Source organism: Rhinolophus ferrumequinum, chromosome 5, assembly GCF_004115265.2.
Source record: "Rhinolophus ferrumequinum isolate MPI-CBG mRhiFer1 chromosome 5, mRhiFer1_v1.p, whole genome shotgun sequence".
Classification (NCBI taxonomy): domain Eukaryota; kingdom Metazoa; phylum Chordata; class Mammalia; order Chiroptera; family Rhinolophidae; genus Rhinolophus; species Rhinolophus ferrumequinum.
In genome coordinates this window covers 13,008,167-13,033,828 of record NC_046288.1, presented here as the reverse complement: position 1 = coordinate 13,033,828, position 25,662 = coordinate 13,008,167, and the positions used below count along the sequence as shown (strand labels likewise).

At 40.4% G+C, this 25,662-nt stretch overlaps 1 protein-coding gene across 7 annotated transcripts in view; it reads left to right on the top strand.

Moving 5' to 3' along the window:
* Positions 1–25,662, top strand: part of LIMCH1 (LIM and calponin homology domains 1) — a 342,837-nt gene that overhangs the window by 246,491 nt on the left and 70,684 nt on the right. For 4 of the 7 annotated variants that reach the window (XM_033105729.1, XM_033105728.1, XM_033105727.1 and 1 more), the window contains exons 1-3: positions 2,610–2,906; positions 3,319–3,514; positions 8,370–8,622. In XM_033105729.1, the coding sequence (XP_032961620.1) occupies positions 2,823–2,906; positions 3,319–3,514; positions 8,370–8,622 (533 nt within the window). In that variant the 5' untranslated portion in view covers positions 2,610–2,822. Of the gene's footprint in view, positions 1–2,609; positions 2,907–3,318; positions 3,515–8,369; positions 8,623–9,699; positions 9,973–17,425; positions 17,729–20,412; positions 20,656–21,189; positions 21,517–22,850; positions 22,964–23,072; positions 23,185–23,627; positions 23,889–25,662 lie in introns of those variants that run through there. The other 3 variants (XM_033105732.1, XM_033105731.1, XM_033105725.1) reach the window with 2 other exon arrangements.

Sequence of the window (25,662 nt, the reverse complement as noted above, 5' to 3'; positions counted from 1 at the left end):
GGACAGATGAATGAAATAATTCAAAAATGTGGAAGCTGCTGGTTCTCACCCCACTCGTTAACACACTTTTACTAGAACAACTAGCAATTAGCACAATGGATAGATCTGACTCTTCTCTCCCTTTCCTGGAGTGCTCTCTGTAGAAGACAGAATGCTATTGGGCTCCTAGGTGAAAAACATAGACGACATAACTAGACCCCCCAAGAAAGGAGAATTTAGACTGTGTTATCCTTTGTGTTGGTTTATATTTTCTAATCTCCCCCCAAAAGCTTAACTTTAGGTGACTTGATGGAATCCAGTACAATTGTCCATCCATCTTTATTTCTGGCTGAAGAACTAGCTTCTTGCTTCGCCCCAAGGTTCCAACAGACCATCTTGACCAAAGATGGCACAGGTGGCCTGGTTTTTCACTTTTTGCAACTGACTGTGCCATTCAGCTTCTAGCTCTCACTTGATCCAGGGTTTTATTCTTGGCTTTCTGCATAGTCATGAACAGAAAGGGCTTTTTGTTTTTCTTTCCCATAACTAGCTGTGAGAAAGCAGCTGAAGTTCCAAGAAGCATGTTGACTTTCTCTTTCTTCCTTTCTATTCTCCTATGGTTTGTAGGGTAGGAGTGGGGGAAACATTTGGACCTTTGGGAGAGGCTTTCTGTATTAAATCCAGCTTCGTAATGCTGCCCCAAGCAGCTCATAAAATTGTGTCATTTCTAGATGTGACCAGTGGCTGAACTCCCTGAGTGTCTGTTCTCCCAATGGGGAAATTGGGCCCAAGGCATCTAGATATGGGATATAAATGGAAAAGGAGATAAAAGTGTATCAGTGTGGATATAAGGTTGTGTCCTTAACTACACTGATACATTTTGTATGACTTATATATTGATATTTACATACCCAAATGAATATATAGTGGTAATTATAACCATAGCAAACACTTTTTGAGCACTTACTATAGGTCAGGCATTTTTCTTCTGAATGCTTTCCATATAGTAATACAACCCTTCCAGCAATCCTGTGAAATAGATGTTGTTATTAGCTCCATTTTTCAATGAACAAACTGAGATTGGGCAAGGTGAAATAACTGAGCTAACATCGTACAGTGGACAAGAGGTAGAGCTAGGATTTAAACCCAGTCAGCCGAGCTTCCAAGACACGCTCTTAACCTACTCTAAAGTGCCCTACAGTACTTTTTTGCAATATTTATAGTTTGGTTTTGTAGGCATAAACAGCATTTAGCGAAGGGCCATCATCCAGGGGAGCATCATCCACAGAGAAAGGAGGCAGTGTCTAGTGATTGGAAGAGGTGATGATGCTGATGGCGGCAGATGTAACTACACCAACGTTGATCAAATGTTTTTAGGTGTTTACCTTAGGATTTGGAGACAGAGGACTGTGTTGGGATCACAGCTTTGCTGCTTACTGTGTGATCTCAGTTAGGTTACTTATCCTCTCTGATGCTTACTCTTCTCTTCTGTAAAATGGGGACAGTGCTAACCACATTCCTGGGGTGGGGTGTGTGAGGATTGGATAATATAATGTATTAATGTATAAAGAGCATCAAGCATAGCCCCAGACATATAGTAAGTGTTCAATAAAAGTGAACTTCACTTGTAAGCATTTGGCCTGTTCTCAGTGGATAAATAATCCAAGATAATTACTTGCTTTTTCAAAGAAATTAAATATGAAACCATATCCAATTTAGATCTATACTTTTCCATTAGTCATGAGTTCTTCCTTTTCCAGCTAGTCAGTCCTGGCTTTCGTTCAAGTCCTGGTTAACTTCTGACCTACAAATAAACTACCTTAATTTCCATAACTGGAATTTCTGCCTTCCTCTGGAGAGTCATGTCAGCTGTCCTCACCCAGGCCGCTCGACAACTATTCTTCAGGGGCGCTAATCAGGTGCTCAGTGTGGAGACTGCAGGGTGCTCCTTTCAGCCCTGCCCTTCTGCTCTCTCCCACCCTCTCCTCTTGATGCAAACCTGTGTGTGCCGTGTGAATTACAGCCACTCCATCCCCTCAAAGGGCCTCCCACTGGGGATTGTGTCAGAGGCTCTGGATATAATTGATAGAAGCAGCCGGCAAAGGTGCTTCCTCCAAAGGCATTGGCTCCAGCGGGCGCATTAGCCAGTACAGACAGTTTCCAAAAATCTCGCACATGGAGAATATTTATTGTTTTCTTTCCTTCGGGAATGTGGAGGGGACTTTCCTGAGCATCCCAGGAAATCCAGTGTGACATTCCAGTCGTTGCAGATGAGAACGTGCCCCTCTGCCAATGTCATGCACAGCCCTGATTTTAAGTGACAGTCTGGGGGAGATTAAACTGAGATTTATCTTTGAGTGACTGGAGTTATTTTTGTTTTCGTCAGCCTGGACTATTGTAATTAATGCTAAGACACTGGCGGGAACAAGGCTTTTATTATAACACGAGGGTGAGGATGGCTTTGACTGACCTTTCTCCTGCTGGAGTTTCAGTGTTTTAGTATGTGCTGCTTGCGCTGGAAAGAATTTATAATCACAGGCTGTCAAAGACAGCCATTGTTCTCGGTGCTCTGAACATGTGGGTCAGCCTCAAGTGCTTTCAGCTCCCCCAGCGCCAAGAGCTGGCCGAGCGAGAGCATGCTTGGATTCTTCTGAGGCATCAGGAAAAGCATTTTGCATATTTTTCATTGCTTTTATCCCCCAACTTTTTGCCTCAGAAAGACAGCTCCCTTTCAGAGAAGGAATTTCCCTTTAAGGTAGCAGGAGATGGAAGCATGCTGCTCCAGGATTTTACGGATCTGATTCTTTTGCAAAAACAAATGCTGTGTGCATTTGCCAGATCGCATGAACAGGAGCAGTTGCACCGCTGAACTAGGGGCTCTGTCCCGGAACAGATATGCAGTTATGGATTCCGAAAGACGGGTCAAGGTTAAGGCTTTAGTTTTCACTTTTGTTTTCATCTGTCACAGGATTCCTGTGAATCCAAGCTTGATGATCTTTTATTCTCAATTCCTTTGATTTTTTTTCTTTTTTTTTTTTTTTTAAACAATGTGGTGTAAGCGCTACTAGGTTTTTCTGTTTGTTTTTGTTTTTCTTAGTGTGTGTGATTTTCTGATTGGGAAAGTTACAGCAGGGAAGGGTTGAAGCATGAAATGTTGGCTTGTGGATGATAATCGATTCAATAACCGTTTGCTATCACCTGTCAATACTGACACTAGAGGCAGGGATTTGGGGGGACCACTGGAGACTGATTTTTCTGGGGGGAACCACTGCAGACTGATTGGAAGCTCAACATCTGTTGTTGTAATGTCTGTAATCCTCTCGTTTTATTTTTGGACAGGAGACTGATGACATTGAGAGTCCTAAACGTAGTATCCGAGACAGTGGCTACATCGACTGCTGGGATTCCGAGCGCAGCGACTCTCTCTCTCCCCCTCGACACGGCAGAGATGATTCCTTCGACAGCCTGGATTCCTTTGGCTCCCGTTCCCGGCAGACACCTTCGCCAGATGTAGTCCTCAGGGGAAGCAGTGATGGTAGGTTGGAAACTTCATAAACTGCACATCTTAGAATTAAACATTAACAAGGGCTGCCTTGTCACCGGTGGAGGGATTGGCACTGAGAAGGCAGAACCTGATAACTCTAAACTGGCAGAAGAAAAGTCTTTTAATGTGGCTTTCTGCGGTCCTTAGCATTTTGGTTGGCGTTGCCAGCAGTTTGAATATTGCCTCAGTGAGCATATCTTCTGTTGGAAAATGTGTGACATCATTCCTCCCTGGGTCTCCGTGAATCAAGACGCTATGCAGACCATTAGCTCATAAAGTGTGCCGCAGGTTTATGTACTCCAGGTATGAGGAAGGGAAATGTTGGAGTGAGTACCACGTTCTGTAAACGAAAAGGGATCAACTTCCAGCAAACTGGAAACACACTACACACACTTAGCAAAGTTCTGAAGCCTGGGGTTGCTAAACTTTAATTGGCACGGTTTGGGCCATCTGTTTGAAGCATATGATACCTCACCATTGGCTAGAGCGATGCAGGTGGCCGTTAATGTATAGTACACACCCAGACTGGCTGTTCTGAGGCTGGGTTTGATTTAAATCCCGTGGATTTTATATCACCTGTAAGGAACAATCATTTTTCTTTACAAAAATGTATGATCATGCAAACTGATATAAATTTAATACATATTTTCCAGAAGCTGTTTACCTTAGTATTTTACACTTTGGGACTTTCTGGAAAGGGAGATGGCTTGGTTCTGCATGTATAAACTTTCAGAAAGACACTAATGCTGGTGGGAAATTTTTTGTTTGTATTTTTTTAAATGTGTCTCTTGATGCTAATATTTCTAGAGATTTAAGCTCACTTTCCAAGATGCAAATAATCTCTTATAGCTAAAAGATTCCTTTCAGCTATAACATTCTGTTACTAAAATATGTGGATATTTAATGTGTGGATATTTATGTGGATATTTAATGTGAATATGTGGATATTTAATGTAATTAACTCAGGTCCTGAGTTAATTACTTGACTCCTAGTATCTCATTTAGTCCTCAGCAGAGATTATGAGATACTCACATAGTATCTCACTTAGTCCTCCCACAGGGCGGATTAAAGAGAGACACTCCTTACCTGTATTTTATAGATGAACCTTAGAGAGGTTAAGTTTTCTTCCTAACCTTGGTGAGTGACAAAAATCACTGTCTGCAAGTAGTATAACAATGTTAGCCTGAAGAATTGAGTCCAAAACATATACTCTTAAGCTTAATTTACCCACACTTCTTTGTTCGCCTAATAGATTTTTTTGAATTCTAAAATGTCTGAACTAATGCTTTTGTTTAGTACTTAAACTTTCCAACAAATAGATTAGCCTCGGGGCCAGATAGTATGTGACTCCTAAAGAATTCCATGGTACATTGTGAGTGGCTTGAAAAACATTTCTAAAATTTTATATGACCTCTCAAGTACCACCCACAGGTTTGGAAGTTACAGTACCTCATGCATGATCTGACTTGAAGCTTTCTCATAACTCAAAGATAGATTTACTTTTACAAAACCTATCTTAACCAAATGATTTATCCATATTATTTTGATTGTTTTTAAAAAAAGTATTGTTTTCCTCATCTTGGTTTTTATAACTGGTAATGTAGATCCTTTATTTATTCTGTCACCAGCTTCCAGGGGTTCAGAGTTTATAACGAAACACATCTTGAAGGGATTTGAGGTGGTGGTTTCTAATATTGTCGTTGGGCAGAGGCACAATTTAGTTTGCAGCAATTAAGATTGATAGCTAGAGTCTTTTTATAAATGTTTTTCCCATCTAAAGAATAACATGAAATTGAGCTTCACAAAACACCATCCATGAAAGAGCATCTTACACACACATTTCACCAATCAGCTTGATACCTTCAGGCTTATGTTCTTGTAAACTAATCAAGACCTAATGAGGTTTTTAAAGAAAAGCAGCACATTTTTTATCTGCCTAAAAAAGTTTAGTATAATTGTATCCACATAGACGTTGGATTTCCTTAGAGTTTATGGTAGTTCTTTTTAAATGATACTAATCAAGAAGATTTCTAGTCCTGATAAACACTTTCAAATTTAGAAGAATTCTGTGGGGTTTTTTTTAAGTCTTGAAATTTTATGTCCTAGGACTCATAATCAATTAAGAAAAGTCTTGCCATCTAATTCTTCAACTCCATTATTAGGTCAATATGGAGAGGTTTTGTTTTATCATTACTGAAGCCCACTGACCCAATCAATAGGGACGACCAAGAGCCACACTTATTAGAGGTGCCATGATTCTAGGGGTTAGATGCAAGTGCTACCTGATAAAGATGCTATGGGTCCCCAGGCTCAATTCAGCCCATCTGTCTTGCTTAGAGAGGTGCCAGTTTCTCCCTCACCTTCACTATCATTCCTTCTGAGGCCATTTAGTGAGTTTCATTGAAGAGGAAATGCAAAAGCTTCTACTCAGGTACTTTTAAAATTAAGAACATATTTTATAAATTGGTTCATTTTGTTAAATGAATACTCTTATCTTGTATATAAAAGATGAGTTAAGGCAGAGAAATAAGGAATGAGAGAAATTAAAATGCTAGAGAAAGATTAAAAAGTAGAGTGTAGGGGTGTGTATGGCAAAGATATGTTAAAAAAAATCTTCTATTTGCTGTAAGGGAGAAAAATGTAGCCTCTTGCACAAAAAGTCTCAGACTTTGATAAAAATTTTTAAATAAATAAAAAGGTGCTCTGTTTATGTGTTAAACAACCTATTTTGAGACTTTTGCTTAGTATTTTATAGATAATATATATATTTTAGATATTGTACACAAATAAGGTTCATGGATTATAAGATTTTAGAATTGAGACAATTCTAATCCATTACTAATCCTTTGTAGTTGATTGAAGAATCATTTTCTTTCATTCATTTATTCAACAAAGTGCAATGCTTCCCCTAATCTGGATGCTTTAAGCAGAGGACGTTTTCCCAAGAGTAGTCTGTTCCAGAGGAAGGAACTTTGGCCTGGGAGTCCAAAGAACAAAAATTGGAATCCCTAACTATTACTAACCAGCCATGGAGAAGGGGCTCTCTCAGCCCCTATCTGCACCTTTGTAAAATGGGGATAATATTAAATAGGGAAACAAATCTAAGAGCTTGGCAAGGAAAAGTAGTATTACTGTTCAATTCATATGGCTCCAAATATTTTATCATGACACTGAGACAGATACACAGTACTTGACAAAAGACTTGGGGTGGGAAGGAAGCTAAGTTACAAATTAAAAACTAGCAAGCAATGAAATGGTCAAAGTTTCGGAAGGGAGCCCGAAAGCAAGCGGCATGAATAATTCATAAACTGAATATTTTATCTGCAACAATGAACAAGTTGTTTATGGTCAATGCTTTTAACTTTTACAGTCTTTTAAAAGACATTAAATCATTTCATCTGCAGGGCAAATCATTTCATTCCTGGTTATAGAAAAGGACAGTCAAGTGTATTAGCGACAAGCCTCAGAGCCCACAGCTCATGACTGACAGATCCAGAACTACTATGACATAAAGCATAGTCAGCAGTTATTAAGCAATTACTGTGGGGCTAAGTACTGTACTAGTAGTTTTACACATGTCGGATCCTCCCAACAGCCCCATGAAGTAGATGGTATTATTATTCTCACTTTACAGATTGGGAAACTGAGGCTTAAAGTGGTAAAGTAACGACTGCAGAGGCTCATAGCTACTGAGTGGCCGAGTTCAACATGAAGGAGATCTGACTTCATACCCGGACACGACCCTCTCCGCTAAGCTGCCATAGCTCTTGACTCTTAGTTTAGGCTCTTTCCACAAGTGTCAATAGGTAATTTTCTATGTGCAGTTGAATAGCCTCATACTGCTCCCATCGATTAAGGGTTTTCAACAAGCATTAAAATGGTGGTTACCTGTAAACAGCAGTGTTTGTTTTGATAACAGCTTCACTCTTTAGATCTTAGAAATCTAGTGATATGAGACTAGGAAACAAGGATACAATATAGGTAATTATGGGTGCTATTTCCCAACGAAAGACTGATGTTGGCAAACTGATGTTTTTGCATTGCCTGAAACACTCTTTAAGCCAAACCATTTATTCTTCAGACAGTTTGAGGATGCCACTGTGTGCAAAGACACTGTAATAAGTAGTGTGAATGATATAAAGCCCTTGTTCTCAAAATCCAAGATAGACAGTAAAAAGTGCCAAAAGGAGAAAATAGATCATTGGGTCATAAGGTTCACAGGAGAAGAAGATTGCCTCCAGCAATGGGTACCAGGCAGGGCTCTGATGAAGAGGAATATACCTTTATTGTAACTCAAACCATTTCCTGAAAGGCAAACGCTTTGTTATAATCCAAATTGGTCACTTTTCTGAATTCCTGTAGTTCCTACATATCTGTGCTTCTTGAGTATAACTAATATACTCCAGGTATTTCATGCATTGGTTAAAGGTAACTCAAAGATAAGATCTTTTATAATTTTTGTCAGAATGTCTAACACAGTATAAGACACAGAACAATAGGTGCTCAGTAAAAATTCCAGTGGTTATTTATTTTTTTTTTTAAGTTACAGAATCTGAGCAGGCATATAGTGCTATTGCAAATGTATTGTTAATTGTAATTCTCTGATACAGTTAGGCTTACATGTTTTTTTAAATTTGACTTTTTTTTTCCTGATTAGAGTTGAGAGCTTTTCCCAGAGTAGACTAATTTAGAGTGCTACTTTAGATTTGTTAAGTGAATAATTGTTAAGTGAATAATTGAATCGCCCAAACCCACATATTTAACCACATCCCTAATACTGCATGCATGCCATCAGGAGCTCTGCAAGCCCAGCACAATTCTCAGGACCCATCCTCTCTTCCTCAGGGAGAGGAAGTGACTCTGAATCTGACTTGCCACATCGGAAGCTGCCAGATGTAAAGAAGGATGACATGTCTGCCAGGCGGACTTCCCATGGTGAGCCGAAATCAGCAGTGCCTTTTAACCAGTACCTCCCGAACAAAAGCAATCAGACAGCCTATGTCCCCGCTCCTCTGAGAAAGAAGAAAGCAGAGCGAGAAGAATATCGGAAGAGCTGGAGCACCGCCACCTCCCCCCTGGGTGGGGAGAGACCCTTCAGGTAAGGCCTGAGCTCTGCTACTCCCATCCTGGCTTGAACATGAGTGGTGTAAGACTTATAGCTCCTGGACACGAATGAGCTCAAATAACCATTTCAGAACTTGGATGCAAGATTACAAAGGGAGGTGGCACAACAGATGTTTGGACAGAGATTGTCATGATAGAACATAAGCTTCAGGAAGGCACCTAGAACAGTGCTTGGCACACAGTAGGTATTCAACAAATACTTGTCTAATGAGCAGATTTTTGAAACCAGTACAATTGACAGAACATTGAGAACAGATCTGTCATCCACATCCTTCGGTGGAGATTGCCTGACTCCCACTCCTGTTATATTAGGTGCAGAAAGACTTATCTTTAGGCAAAAAGACTTTTTTATTGAGATGCATGCTTATCTAGATACAAGCTTATCTAGATCAAGTATGTGAGGGATGCATGGAACATGCTTCAGAATCACATGTAGATATTCATAATAAATGCACAATACATTGCACTGCTCATCTCTTTAAAGAAACAAGCAATGTCTTTCCTAATCCCTGATTACGTTTTTTTATATTTATTCAGCAATTATTTATTGAGCGTCTACTACTAATACGTGCTAGGTGCTGTCTTTCAGGCATTCGGAACTCAATGGTAGATAAGATAAGAGTTCCTGCCTTCAAGTACCTTATAGTCCAATAAAAAAAACCTTACAGTCTACTCTAATATTTTCAGCAAAACCACCCTGATCATTGCTCAGTTATTTCTAATAGTCTACCTCTATTATCTATGATTGAACAAGCATTTTATGAAAAGTTTTAATTATTGAACAAAACATGAATTTTACCTTCCCAGCAGAAAAGATTTTTGCCTTTCAATATCAATTTTGAAATAGCTCTTAATCAATGTTGATGTTATGATGCATTGTTTTAATGAAAAAAATTGTTGCGCTTAATTTTCTTCACATTACCAGGATCATATTGCATGCTATGACTTTTTTTAAAATGGAAAGTAGTATCAGAATGATCAGGAGATGCCATGTGGTCTGCTCCCCAGCGCAGTCTGTTAGTTTGGTAAACCATATTGTTCAACTCACTAGCTATCCTGAAACAATAGAGGAAGAGGGAAGTGAAGTGGGGTTTCCTTGTGAAGAGGACCCAGCCGGCCAAATGGATCCTTCTGATGGTGGGAAGCCTTCCGATGGTGGGTTAGAATTACCCACCTGCAGTGGTAAGGAGCAGCCTCCTCCAGAGGGCGCTGCAGTGGCACCAGCTCCCAAGTCTGAAGTAAAAGATGCTGCTGAAATCCAAAAGCGCAGAAGGCTAGAGCAAGCTGGAATCAAGGTCATGCCAGCAGCACAGCGCTTTGCCAGGTTAGCTCAGCAGGCCAAAGGCTGGCCTGGCTGGCTTTGTGCATGCCTGAGGGTTTGGAATCTGTCTGGCTTATTGAAGTTTCCATTTTGTTTTCCCATTTCCTGCTTTTCCCGTTGCATCACTATTCCCTACTTGGAGCAAATAGAAATAGCTAATAGTCTCTGCCCTCGGGCATGTCTCTGCTTAAGTAGTTGGTTATTTTTTAATGGAGGTGAATGAAGAGTGAGCTTCTTGCTGCTTGATTAGACCTTGTCCTAGTCCAGTATTGTGGTCAGTCATTTGTGGGCTGCAGGATTTACCTAGCAATAACATTTTAGTTTTCAAAGGTTTGTGGCCTGTTAATTTTCACACTCCTCCTAAATGGCTCTTATCTTCCTTTATACATCACTAGAAAATAGTTACTTTGAAATGGGGAGCACTCTCTTTAGAAAGAGTGGCTGGCTTACAAAAATCCACTTACTTCCTCTGTCCCAAGAGAGTAGTAAGAAAGACTGGGTTTATTTGATTCCTTTTCTAAAGCATGTTCATTCAAAAACAAAGAATGGAGTAATTACTTCTCTTAATTGTAACAAAGGCGCTAGTATACAGTCCTGATGGCTTCATATTACATGTGATATGGAGACCTTCAGCAGTCAGTCACAGAAAACTATAGATCTACAGTTTTATTTAGTGTTTTGAGAAGCTGGTTAATTTTTCTCACCTAATAACCCCAAAGATCCTCACAAATAATAGTGAGACCAAAATTTATTTGACAAATTGAAATTCATAACACTTTGACAATTAAAATTCCTTTGCCATTTGCTATGCCGTTTAATCCTAAGAAATAGGTGACATTCCCATTTTCAAGAAGAATAAACTGAGGATCAGTGATAGTAAATGACTCGCCAGGCTCAGAGCTGGTTACTGCTGACCTGGTGGCCAGTTCAGATGTTCTGACCACAGTAACACGTCTGCCTCCCACACCCTTGGTCTCAACTGAATGTTCCAGCATTAACTTCTATGGACTGAATCCTAGAGTCGCTTTATATTAATGGAAAAACAAGGATGTCCTTCTTCCCTGTCTGTGGTATCCCACAGATAAGTGTGTCTATCCTAAACATGTATGTGCTTCTAGAAAACTCTTAACAGAAAGTCATGCTTGTGTTAAAAGCAGCTCTCTGGGTTTCTGAAATAATGACGAGTAATGTTGTAGAATCTTAAAAACAAAAACAAATCCACATATTCTTTAAATTTGTACTCAGTGACCTTGTGAGACACATATTTTTTTAAACATAACCTACTTGTATCAGAGAGCAGGCTAGATGCTGAGAACACAAAAATGAATAATATCGCCTTTCCATGTACCACGTTTCGGCTTTTCCTGTTTCTGTTTTTAAATTTAGGGCCCGGTGACAATAGGTAATAAGTGATATAGGTAATCGTATGAATTTACAAAAAAATTTCATCTTACTATCCTTGACACATACCTTCAGTTTTATTACATCTGTGAATTCTTTAAGCTAAAATGTACCAAGCACTAGCATCTTTTTTCCCGTTTTATCATTTTCAAAAATTACCGCTCTATTTGGTTACAAAAAAGTCTCATTTTTAAAATTAATTTTTTTCATGATTATTAATGTGGTTGACTGTCTTCCATAAAGGATCTCAAAATATCTTTTGCCATTTTTTTTTCTTTTTAAAAATATTTTATTGTATTGTGGTAAGAACACATAACATGAGATCTCCCCTCCGAACAAATTTTTAACTGTACAATACAGTAGTGTTAACTCTAGATATAATGTTATATAGCAGATCTCTAGCATTTATTCGGCCTGCTTAAATCGAACGTTATGCCCATCGATTAGCAACTCCCCATTTCCCTCTCGCCCAGCGCCCGGTGACCACCTTTCTACTCTTTGGTTCTACCTATTTGCCTCTTACATACTTCATATAAGTGGACTCATGCAATATTTTTTCTTCTAGGACTGGCTTATTTCACTTAGTATAATGTCCTAAAGTTTCATCCATGTTGTCACATATTGCAGAATTTCCTTCTGTTTAAAGGCTGAATAATATTCCATTATATGTATATGGCACATTTTCTTCATTCATCCATCAATGGACCTTTAGGTTGTTTCCACATCCTGGCTAGTGTGAATAGTGTTGCAGTGAACGTGGGAGTGCTAATATCTCTTCAGGATCCTGATTGTGCTTCTGTTTGATAAATACTCAGAAGTGGGATTGTGGGATCATATGGTAGTTCTATTTTTAATTTTTTGAGGAACCTCTATATCATCTTTAGAGTATACAAAAGAGCAAGGGGAGATGAGTGGAGAGCTTCATTAAGCTAACTCAGCACACTCAGGAATCATGGCGATGTAGGAAAAAGAAGAATTTGGTCAAAGGCTGGAAATTCCATGAGTGTACGTACTCTGCCACTTCAGTAACTGGGAGATTTCTTTTCTGATAAAACGTTGAAATTTCTTATGATTACTCTCATTCTGTGTACAAATCTAAAGTCATGGTTAGTTTACAAATATAATTCTGATTGATGAATATTATATTTATGTAGTAATCTTTTGCTCCTGTCCACGTTTCCTGTTATCTGGCTTTATTTTTACATATTTTGTCCCACTTAGCTCTATTAAGTGAAAATTTGCAGGTCAGTGAGTATCATCACATCCTAGATCTTCCGACTTAACATTTAAAATTGGGTTTGTGAAAATCATGCGTGTTCCCAGAGAATATCCCCAATATTAGTATGACACAGCTGCTCCAAACACCCAGAATTCATTTGTTAGACCGATTTTTCAGCTGCTAGCTCTCTCATAAAGGTTTTATACATACCATGCCACTATTCGCGCATGTCTGTGGCTTTGTCCCTTACTTTTTGCAGCCCACAAGAGAGTTGAGAGTCATGCTAAGTGTATCCACATTTGGGATCCTGCTTTTAATGTGGCAGAAAGTAGCTTGACTGGAATGAAATGCATATCATGAAGAAGAAAAGGATTCTTGGTATCCAGAAAATAAGAATACAAATATTGAAATAGGCTGATCTCTCTTAAAACATTTTAACCTCACTCACCTGTCATTGTCATCTAGATGAATTCTGACCACCACCTCTTTGAACCCAATAAGAGGCCCAAGATGTTTCCCTCTCCCATTTCTTAGCTGGGAAGGTGTGTGACTGTAAAGACAGGTGAGAGTGTAGAGGAATAGCCAAGGAATGGAGGCAAGCAGACGAGAACACGGCTTTCTAGACTGTTTCTGTTGTTCTTTCCCAAGTATTTTCAAACACCTCCTTGTATTCTTTTTAATGCAATATATAAAAAGGAGCAAAGGTGCATGTTACTCCATTTTCACATGAGTTTAGAAGCCTAGAAGTCCCAGGCTTCCTGTCAAACAATATATTAGGAGGTATCTTAGCATCCAGGGACAAAAAATAGGACTTCTTAATAAATGCATAGAGTTTAATATTTATTAGACCTGCCACTGAAGTAAAAAGTATAGAACCTACTTTTACTTCCATTTTAGTTTATGATTACGTTAGTTTAATTACCCCCAAATATAAGACTCTGTCAAAGAAGCCAAGATTTCTGTTTTTAAGAGGATAAAATAAGAACCAAGATTCACTTCCCCTGAATTAAAATGCTATGGAGATTTGAGTTCTGACTTGGTGTTTCCCATTGGAATAGTAAACTCTTTTTTGAACTGAATTATAGGTTTCACATGATTATACTTCTTTTCTAATTGTTTTCATATGTTTCAGCACTCAGTATTTTCTGCTAGTCTGTGGATCTTCTTAACCACATAGTAATTAATTACAGAGGGGGGGAAAAAAACCTCTGAGGAACAATAGACATTTTAGAAATTTTTAGAGGAAGAGCAGATGCAGCTAACTGCCAGACACGTATTCCTCTATATCCCTCGTTTCCAGATGGCTGTGTCACTGGCTGTTGCGAACCCATCCTTGGGGACCAGGGACCGGGCAGACACATAACTTGCATGAACTTTTGTGGCTCTGGGTGTAGCTGCCCTGTTTGGACACTGAATGAAATAGGCATGTTTCTGGTGTTTCCCGTGACATTCCCAGGAGGCCTAACAGGCTTTTCTGGAGAGCCCAGTTTCTTTCAATAGAACACACTGACTGCCAATGGAGCTGGTTGATTGTGTGTTGCAAAGTAAAAGAGGGTGAAAGAAAATGCCAACTCTTCCTTAGTCTAAATGATTATCTCATTCACTTTGAAATGTAGAAGCCTTAGAGATGCCGAGAAGAAAGTTTTTTCGTTCCCCTCCCCTGCTTTTCAAGCCCGTAACCTCTGCCACAAAGCTAGCTCCCTTGTGTCAGATGAGGCTGCACAGGATTGCCAGGTTGGAGGCAGGGCTTGGCATTTCTCCTTTCACATTGGACTCAATTCCTTCTAAGTGAAGCATTGAGCTGTGCCCACAGAGCCACCCCTTCTTCCCAAAGCAACTCATCTATGAATGACTTGGGAAAAATAAAAGTGCCAAAGCCCCACATGAAGATCAAGCCAGAGAGCGTAGGTCTGCCCCTTAAACGTACTTAATTTTCCTAAGTTCAGGTGACTAGAACCAGAAACCTCGACGTTCTCCTCTGTAAAGTGGGCATCAAAATTCCTATCTTGCAGGGTTGTCGTGAAAGTTAATATATCTGGAAGGTACTAGCTGCTCAGAGAGCTGTGATTATTGAAAAATAAAGTAGATTGTATTGGAGCTTCACAATAGACTGCCCTTAAGGTCCTTCAAGGGAAAAAAAAAGCACACCTTATAAAAAAATGCATTTAACTATTTTGGTGACTAGACACCTGTGAACACAGTCCTACGTATCTGCCTTATACATGTGATTTGTTACTTCATGGTCAACAGTGCTGGTCCAGAATTTGTTTGTTTGTTTGTTTGTTTTTCTTTCTCTGAAGCTCTGAACTTACAAGTTTCAAGCAATTAGCAGAAAATCAGTCATTGTGACCAGTTTTTTCGAGTGAGCAGAGAGTGGCTTAAGTGGCCAATGATACGGAAAATTTTCTTCACCCCCCAATTTTTTTTTTTAGTCCACATATCTGAATTGAGATCACTTGATGCATAAGGCACCAGATTCTCTCTGCTCAAACTGGCATCACAAATTGGCATGGCCATTTGCATAAATGCATATGTTTATTCCAAAGAATTCTGCCTGAATTGGGGGAGATTGAAACCTAGGACCCCTGGTCATAAAATAGAAAAAATGCTACTCTTGGAATTAAGAGGTTCAAATTAGGGGTCTGCCCCTGCACTGGAATTAGAGTTGGATCTGCTGAGATGAGATAATGAGTGTGAAAGGGCTTTGTACACTGCGAAGTGCTGTGCAAGCACTAAGGTGTGGTTCGTTAGCATTCTCCTGTCATTAATCCTGATGGAACATTGCTCTCTGTAACCCACAGTGCAAGTTTCAAGTCCATTCTAAGCACCACACACAGGATCCTTCTATCTAATAACCAAAACACTTCTCTTTCTTCTACTTCCCTAGTAATGATAATGCCTTATTTTTTGTATGCGTCTCTTCTTTCAAAACTGTTCCTGCCCAGTCCCTTTGTTTAATGAATAGCATATTGGTTAAGAGCAGGACCTCTGGAGCCAGACTGCCTGGGGTTGAATTTGAACTTAAGCACTGGCGCTTTGACCTTGGGCAAATTTGTTAACCTAATTTGCGTTTCCACTCTATAAAATGGGGACGCTACAAACACCAACATTGCAGGGTTAGTATTAGAGTTTAATGAATTAACACATAGCAAAAATTCTAGTACATAGTATGCCTCAGTAACCATTAGCCACCTTCTTTGTCTGCATCAGTATGCTTTTAAAATAAAGCCTTTTTGAAGAGATTAATACAATGGCCTATCATTTCCTGCTGACCATTCTTAATGGCCACAGACAAGCAGCACCAGTGGGTACTTGCCAAACACGTTGGCTGAAGATGCAGGAAGGAGCATGAGCACGGTCCAGGAGTGGCCAGGCAGGACCCTGCGTGTCGGGCGTCCAACACAAAGGGCAGGGCTTCATATTTTAAGCAATAAACGTATTCAGGGAGCAAAGCTCCACCAACCACCACCAAATAATGTGTTTTTAAATTGTACTGGGAACAGTGGTCAGCAGTGAGAAGGAGCTTTCTGGGCATGACTGATGATGATTTGATTTTCCAAAAGTCAGATGGAGTGAGCGCCTGCTGTGCTCTTCAGATGATGGCCTCCTCTGCAGCAGTGTGGGCAGAGCGACAGATACTGGGCCACCTGGTTGACCAGAGAACACCGAGTTTCATTCCTCATTTTACCCTTAGCCAGGCTAATTCCTCCTGTCTTCATTCCTGAGATGAGTTGTCCTTTGAGACTAAAGAATTTACTCTTAATCCTCTCTCAGAAATTGGATACCCAGTAGGGGAACTTTCTTTAGAAGTCAAGGTATTTTTTTTTTCCTGCTTAACAGCTTTATGAACTGAGAAGATAAATGATTTTTGAAAGTTGTAACATTTTATTATCACTTAGGAGCAAGGCTGATCTTATGAGTGGGGAGGGAGGGGTTGAGATGAATACCAGATAGGCACAGTCAACTGTATTCCCACCCAACCCTCTGCCAATGAAAACAAAAACCAAAAGAAAGTGAAAAAGTTCTGTTATCCACCATTAAACTGAATTCCTCTAGGAATTTAAAGTTGGGAGCCTTCAAGATTTCTTTGAAAATGGAAATTGCCTAAAGTAATGATTTTTTAAGCCATTGTGGCAAAATGTCTTACCACAATTTGCTTGACATCTAGCATATGACAAGGAAGAAGAGCTAGAAGGTAGAGAGACATGGGAGTAGAACACGGAAAAAAAGGGTTGCTGATGGGAGGAGGGGTGCAGGGCAGGATAACCTTTTATGCCTTGGGTCCATCCTGTGAATGGTCACAGACACTTCCCGATGTTTCAGGTTAGTTCAGCTCTGCAGAAAGACCTTCCTTACACTTTGCAATCCGGTACACATTCTAGGTGTGCTATCACATAGCTGCATTCATTAGCTTTCCCCCAGATCAGTGTCTTGGCTCAAACTTTTGCCCTGTCAGTCGAAAACAAATTGAGTACCTATTGGGTATGTTACTATGTGCTAAAGAACAACAAAAAGCTTCCTACTCTTCCAAATTTAATGAAAAGAATTTGGATTGTCACTTTCAGAGCCATTTAGGATCCTGCCTTTCTCGTGCTGATGGGGCCCTTTACAAAAGAAATGAACTTTTAGTATGGCTAGTAGCTGGCTAAATTCAAGGTTTTAAAACCCACCCTAACTATGCTGCAACTCTGGACTAAAATAGTAAACAGATGTCATCTGAACTAATGATGTTGAGAAGACCCTTTCACTAACAACACAGTTGCTGTTTGGAGATGGGGATTTAAAATTTTTTTGGTCTGATCACGTGTGGAGTTCCATTTAATTTTGCTCTATCAGTCAAAAGCAATTAAGTGATGAGAAAGAAGCTGTGCGCGATATTATTCTTCGCAAAGAAAACCCTTTCCTAACCCACCAACATGGCAAAGATTCGGAGTCAGAAGATGAAGTTGCCCATCGACTGCCTGATCTGGAGAAAGATGACTTTGCTGCAAGGAGAGCAAGGATGAACCAGACCAAGCCAATGGTGCCACTGAATCAACTCCTCTATGGGCCTTACCGGAAAAAAGAGGCAGAGAAATCAGATAACAGCAAACAACTCTCGAAGGGAATCTCAGAAAAGAAAAGTCTAGAATATAAAAGGTGTGCACTGTGTGTGTGTGTGTGTGAGAGAGAGAGAGAGAAAGAACATAACTAAGTGAAAGTGATTTGTATCATAGTCCCCCTTATTCCTCTCTTTCCTGCCCCAATTACGTATAATTAGTAATGGTGATTTATATTGAAGTGGAATTCCAGATAGTCAGTCTCCCTACCCTAAATGCAATGGCAGAGAGTGGAAAGGCCATGTCCAAAATAGGGCTGAATTCACCAAATAAATTTTGATTGTGCTGCATCTGGGCACATCACCACATAAGGGTGCTGGTGGTATAGGTTGGCATTAATGGCACAAATAGACATGTGCCATTGCCTGTGAGGGAACAGCCACCTCTCAAGGCTGCTCCAGTCCATTCAGAGGAGGCAGAAAACATAGGTATGCCTTAGCTACAGCTCTTCTCTCGTACCCTGTCTCCCCAAGAATAAGACCTAGCTGGACAATCAGCTCTAATGCATCTTTTGGAGCAAACATTAATATAAGACCTGGTCTTATTTAACTATAATACAAGACCGGGTCTATAATATAATATAATATAATATAATATAATACAATATAATACCAAGTTTTATATTAATATTTGCTCCAAAAGATGCATTAGAGCTGATTGTCTGGCTAGGTCTTATTTTCAGGGAAACACGGTATTAGCTTCTTGTAAATATTGGAAGGGGGAAAAATGGGGCTTGCTGTTTCTTCCCTCACACCATTAAGATCACCTTGATATTTGATGATGGATGTTTCTCATTAAAAAAAAACTTCTAAACGTATACTATAATACACTTCTATTTGTTCTATCATGGAAATTGTTTTTAGATGAATTTCCTGCTCTCCACTTTTGTCCCATCCTCTTAATTTGGGAAAGAAAAATATTGTAGTGAAATGTGATTTGGCCAGTGACTTTTATCCTGAGAGGGATGTGATTTCATTTAAGGGATCAGCTTGCTAAATTTCATCATGCAGAGCTGATCATTCTTGTATTTTTTCCCTTGTATGAAAATCAGACGTTGCCTCCTCATAATTTAATTGCCATCTTTTGCCTATCACTTAAGAGGTGTATAAGTCTATTGAACTAAGAATATAAATATCTCAACTGTGTTTTATGCAATGAAAATGGTTCTTTGGGCAAAGTTGTTGAGCTCAATGGAGTAGTTAGTATTTTGTTTTTGTCGTTTTGTTTCAGGAAGTACCAGACATTAAACATACGAAAGATTCCTAGATGTAGGACAGGGAGTAGAGCACAGAAGAACTGGTACCATTTTTATAGCTTTAGGAGGCTCTTGATCACTGCACTGCTCATTGGCATACCTTGTACAAACCATTCTAGGAGGGTCTTGTGGGAGGCATCAGGTGTTGCAAGTGAAACAAAGACTTCTGGGTAGTCTCAAGGCATAGCGATGGGGACCAGCCACTTGAGTTAGGAAAAGGAATAGCTTTTGTATCTCCCTTTTTTCCTTTCTCCTGTATGCAATTTTAATTCCTGATATTTTCAGCTGCATTTGTCTGTTGTCACCTCACTCTGTTTAGGGACACAGTTCTGGGTCTGGGAGAGCTCATGACCTCTCTAGAGAACATCAAAGAACGAATGAAAAATAAAGAAGCCTCCCTGGTGACTCTCTGCTATGCCCTTCCTTATTCCCTTCTCCAAACTAAAAGTAAATAGAAAATTCTGTAGCCTTCCTATTTGCACACAGGCCCTGCAATTACACAAAATCGTCCAGGTAACAAAAGAATGCCTCTTGGTTTTCTGGCTTGGACGATATAGTTTGAAAAAAACAAATAGCCCTAAATATATGTATAATTTTTTAACATTTTTGTACCTCAAGAGGCCTATTTCGTTGGAAATTGACAGTTATTGTGATAGAATGTTTCTGCATATAGATGACACAGCTTTGGTTTAAATTACAGCATTGTCAACATTAGCTGCCTAACAGTCACCTCTTAGGAGAACAATTGAAAATATCAGTTTTAACATCAATAAAGGTAAACCGTTATTAACACAAGAAACAAATGGGCATTGACTCTGTAGATCCAGGAAAAGGGGATACACTCTGTTCTTCAAGTTTACATTAGCTAAATCTAACTAATGGTATCAGGAAGCAGAGAGTGAGTTTGAACGTCAGAACTTTCTGTTCGGAATTGACTTAAATGTACTTTCTGGCAGTTGTGGGTTTATGGTTGAGACGTTTTACTATGTGAACAACATTCCAGCTATTTTCAAACTAATCCTAGAATTTGGATCATGCAGAGCTCGTTACTGACATTTCACTGCTGCAGTAAAACACATTCCAGTAGGGCTCAGGGATTCAATCAGAAAACTTGAATTCATTATAGCAACTTGAATAGTGTGGGAACCGGGCATCATTACTGTCCAACCAAAATCTTATTACCATTCTTAATAGTCTTTCAGCGAGCCCTGGCTTCTCTTCCTAAGCTAACCTAGAGTCTGTCATCTGGTGGAAAAAAACAACTCCTTTTCATTACAGTGTCACAAAGTGACAAAGACTAAAGTAATCAAGGCTCCAATTGACTCCATGTTTTTTGAGAAAGGGAGAAGTGCTTCCATCATTTCGTTGTCCTCAATCTCTGCATTTCCATGCTTGACATTCTGTTTGTCTGCTCCCCTTCCTTGAACCTGATTTTTCCAATGATGTGGGGGCCTGAATCAAACTGACAGGAACCAGGGCCCAACAGAAGAGGTGAAGTCAATGGTGACCTGTATTATGCGGGCTCAGGAGAGTGAACCTGAGGAAAAGGGACTCAGGAAGGTGCCGGATATTTACAAGGATGACCTGGCACAGCGGAGAATACAGGGCAGCCTGGCCTCTCACCGGGAGGCCCCATGCTTTGTCAAGGTCTGCAATATAACAGCAGCTGACTTGGAGACGTGGGAGAGACTGAAGGTGTCAGGAAAGACGAGGTGTGTCATGTTTTCCATTGATTTTTCCCCTGCCGATGGTGTTATTTAACTTTGAAAGAATCAAGTGCTTATTCTTCGAGCATCCTTTATTTTCATGGCTAGGAAAACAAAATGCCTCTCAAAACACAGAGTATATCCTGCATGAGTTGAAACTTATTAATACTAAAAGTTACAAGCCACATGAATGGAAAACCTACTCTTTAATTCAACCTCCTTATTGTGTATGGTTATTTTGACAGGCTTGTTCACTATAAGGAATTTAAACTGGGTTTTAAAGAATTTTAACAATTTTATTATACCTAAATATTTCTTATGCCATCGTTTCTGATGTTAGAAGTGATATTTCGAAAGCTATAGAAATTTAAGGCACTATTTACCAAGGCAAGACAGCAATTATTTCTTCATTTGATTGATAATGGAAAAACTCTGCTCTAGCCATAGATGTATTTTTCATGTATCTAGTATTAAAAAAAAAAAAAAAGTCTTATTGAAAAGCCTTAGAAACCTTTGGAACTTATTTCTGGTTCTGACTAGGGATGGAGATGTTGAGCACATCTGTGCCCCTGAGCCTTCACCAGAAATTAAAGCAGAAACTGCCATCCGTGATGACCTTGCCAGCCGCAAAGCGAGGGCCTATAAGAAAGCTCCTGGCCCCAGGCAAAAGTTTGTGCACTTTGGACCAGTGACAGAGATAGATCAGCAGAAATGGAAGCGACTCAGCATTGGCAAGGCTGGGCCTAGGGAGGATGTGGAAGTCACCAGTCCTAGCAGCAAGGTTCAAACCTACCCTGTGTCCTCTGCCTCCTCAGCCACATCCAGCTCAGAGGAGGACCGAATGCTTAATCCACAAAATGACTGCAGGTATTTTTCGCCAAACACGGGCAAGGACATCTGCATGGGAGTCACCGCTGCTTTTAAAGAGTTTGCTGGAGCACATTAAAGAAACCTCCAAAGATGACATAGTTTCTCTTTTGCTGGTTAGCAGAAGAGTAATGTTAGTGTGTCCCCCTGGGGGAAAGCACGTGTGTGAAGTTAAGTGGCAGGCGTCCATTTTGATTCTGTTGTCACTGGAATGACTGCCTGGGAATGCCAATAATCTCGGCAAGTGACCTTTTTCCTTCAGCTGCATTACGTACTATTTTATTAGTTGGAAATACTGAATGCACTAAGTGGAATGTTTTAGTGATGTCCCTAGTGTCTCTTCTAAAGATATAGTGATAAAAATAAGATCTACCTATAACTTCCCTCTTTCCTATCCCACAGAGGGAGGAAAAAATGGTTATTAATATTGTAAGTTCAAAATTTGAACATCTAAGTAGACACACAAAAAGTAAAGGTCTCCTCCCTCCCCTACTTTAAAAAATTATGTAATAAATCTTGAGTGAATAAAAGGTACTCCTCTTGTGGGTTCCTATGAGTCAAGACTTTCTTGGATGAATCACCAAAGAATCAACTTTGAATGAATCATCCAAATTCGTGAGAGATCACCTGGGAAAAGTCTTTATGAGCCTCTCACCAGTTCTCATCTTCACTGGAGGCCCTCTAGCTTTAAATTCCCAAGCCCTCTTTTGGGGGTTCAGTTCTGTGGGCTGGTCTCTCTTCCATTAAGCAGGTGGAAGATATTTATAAGACTGGACTCTCCTGGGAACCTCCATTCCATCTGCATGATGGGAGCAAAGTGAAGTTCTCCACGGCAAGAGGACATGCTCATGGCATTCTCCTCCAGGCTTTGTCCTTGAAATCCAAAGGAAAGAGTAGAATGGCCCATGACATACAGAGGACTTTCTTTGGTCCAGACCGTGGGTGACACCATAGAGGAGACCAGACTATAGGTACAAATAACCCAAGCACACCAGAAATACACAGTTGGGGTTTCAGAGGCTGATGGCGATCTGGATGGAAGAGGTGGGAGTGAGTCATTACTGATAAATGCATCCTTGAGTCCCTGACTAGTGAGGGGGCCATCACTCAACCCCAGGGGGACAGTCGTGCCAGCCTTCTTTGACATTTCTCAGGCCCTTGCCAGGGTTCGCATTCCATTATCTCAGTCTGAATATGTCATGCTTATTAACTGGCTTCTGGAAGAAGAGCAACTGAGCTCTCTTAATCTTTCAGTCTCAACGACTTTCACTGTCTCCTTTTATAACTCTTTTTCCTCTTTTCTGTTGACACCATTGCTACTTGATTATCAACAGAACCGTGAATTCTGGCATAGATGACTGTTGCAAAAGGGTCATGGCTCCCGTGCTGGAGTCCCAGGAGGAACCTGTCTGCAGTTTGGGTGCGAGCCCTAAGAGGACAGAGGAAGGTGAGGAGCCACGGTTCCTCCCTCCCTAGCAGGTGAAGGATGACAGGTGGGGTCCAAGCCTCCGATGTGAATTCTTTCCTAGTAGTAAAGCTGTCCTCTCTGGCTTTAGTTACATCCAAACAGCTGCCACAGGATGGCAAAGAAGAGGAAGAACGAGTTGCTCAAAGAGATTCTGAGATGCCGCCAAAGGCTGAAAGATCCGAGGAGAGCGGCCAGCCACTGTGAGCTCCTTGCCTGCATTCCAGGGTGTGCTGCCTCTGCCGTGTGTGGCTGTTGTGTTCCCCAAAAGCAGCTTAGAGCCACAATATGCACTTTGGTGACTGACGTGCTGTGCAGTTAAGTCGCTTAAAGGAATGCGCCCATCCCAGTGTCAGAGTTCCGCTTTCAGTGGCCCCTCGGGGTAGAGATTTTAGGCTTTGCATGTGGTTGGTTGCTGGCCAAATTTCATTCTCGGAAATCATGAAAACCAGAAAGGGAATCTCTTGCCATGTGAGTACCAGTTGCATGACGGAGGCCCACGGTAATTAATACTCAGTTGCTGTATGTGCTGCTGTCTCTATGGACATTGGCTCCTTCTGTCTGAGTTAATGCCAAGCGCGTGATGCTACTGAAAATATCTTTAGCGATAAGTGGACTTTGACTGGCTGGACTGATGTTGCCCTAGTTCGTGCCCTCTGGCCTCTGATTGGGAGGCTTTAGGGAGACAAGAGAGCTCGGAGAAGATGACAGCTCCTGCCGGGAGTGACAGTGGACTGGAAAACCAAAGAAAGTTGTATGATTCACAAAAAGATGACATGATGGCCAGGAGAACTGGGAAATCTCTCAGACATATTGGATCCAACCCAAACCAGTTCCTTCCAGTTCCATTTGCAAAGCAACAGGATGTGGAAGAATCTTCCAAGGGTCCACGGAAGAAAGATAAGAGGTCAGAAGACTATCCTGTGCCATTGTGACTTTGTTTCTCCAGCCTGAGTCTTGATCCATGCTTTGAATATGTTTTTAATGCATTATGGTACATCAATGCCACTTACCTGGTATTGCTTAAAGAAACAAGATGATAAAAATTGGCCCAGTCTGCCAAGAATGTGTTTTCCTTTTTTGCATGTAAGCAGGTGTGGAAAAAACAGTTGAGTTGTGAATTTTCTTGTTAAATATTCTCTCTGACTCTCATCTTGTGTGCATCTGAAATGGGAAACTCTTATTTCTCCCTAGCTCACATAGAAGCCTTTGTATAAAGCAGTTGAACTTCTTTCTGACCTACTTGATTTCACTTTGGCTCTAGGAGGGACTTCCAGTCTAAAGAAGATGTCTACCACTTATAAAATTTGTAATTTAATTTAATTTTAACATTAGTAAACAGTATTCTCTAGAGGTAGAATTTCTATTCCATACCATGACTTGATTTAAAATGAAGAATAGGGAACGACTCATCCTGGGGTTCATGGTCTGGTTTGAGGTCCTGTACATTGAAGCATCTGTTGTTATTTAATGAATGATATATTTTTGTTAAAAGTGTGGTCTGTGTGATCCATGTAGGGCAAGGAAGTGTTTTTGCATAATTATAAGCTCCTCTGAAAAACAGGTAATGGAGTTCTGCTTCAGGAAGGACCTTGATGGTAGTGGGACAGAGGGTAGAGTGCGGAGCAGGGAGAACTTTAAGTAATCCCAAAATGTTAACATTAATATTCGAGCCATCTTTGTCATCTGGATTTAATGTGCTTTACTGTCTTCTGAATCATGATAAGAATACCACAGTAGAGCCTTTCTATAACACTGGTTTCAGGGAACAGGGGTAATATCCTTGCTCTGCTTTATAGCTGTCGAGTGCTTTGTGGCCCTTTCAAAGTGTGTCTGCTCCCTCTAGCTCACCTTCCCCTGTGAATTCACAGGAAGGTTGAATTGATGTTAGCTCCGTTTCACAGATGGAAAGCCTGATGAAGAGAGAAGTTAAGTGAATGGATCACACCTGGATATCAGATAGTTAGGGCTGGTTAAGGCTGATCAGTGACAGAAGGACTGCCTCGTCCACCAGAATCACTCATTCCAGATGCCCTGATGTGGCTTGGCAAAGCCAGTCAGAATGAAAGGAAAGAAGGACGTGAGTCCTACAGCTGCCTACTACATACATGCTAGGTGCTTTCCCATTTACTGACTCCTCCTACAACCTTTGAGAGTAAGAATTTCCATCTACATTTTGCATTTAGGACCCAGAGGCCCACGTTCACATAGCTGGTAATTACAATCCAAGATTCAAACCCAGCTCTATCTGAGTGGAAAGCCACAGCCCCCCTGGAGAGCGTTGCCTACACAAGTTGCTAGAGGAAACCGTGGAAGTCTGAAGAAATCCCTGTCATTCCTGTCATTCCCTTTGTTTGTGATTCAGAAAGATTCCTCTTCATATTCAGATGGAATGAATGGCTAGTTTGAGAATAAGGAGATATATTGAGATTCACTGTGTGACACAATTGTGTAATAGAGCAAGCACATACCTTGGGAATTTATTTTCCTTTCAGCAAATATGTATTGAGTAATTACTATGTGTAAAATACTGTGCTGGGTGCTAGGGGAGAATCTTAAATGAGCAATAAACCAATTTTTCCCTCTCACTTCAAATGAAGCTTCTGCTAGTGCACTGTCATGCGGGGTGTCAGGCAGCATCTCTAGTCCCGCTCCCCACATAAGAACGTAGGATATGGCTA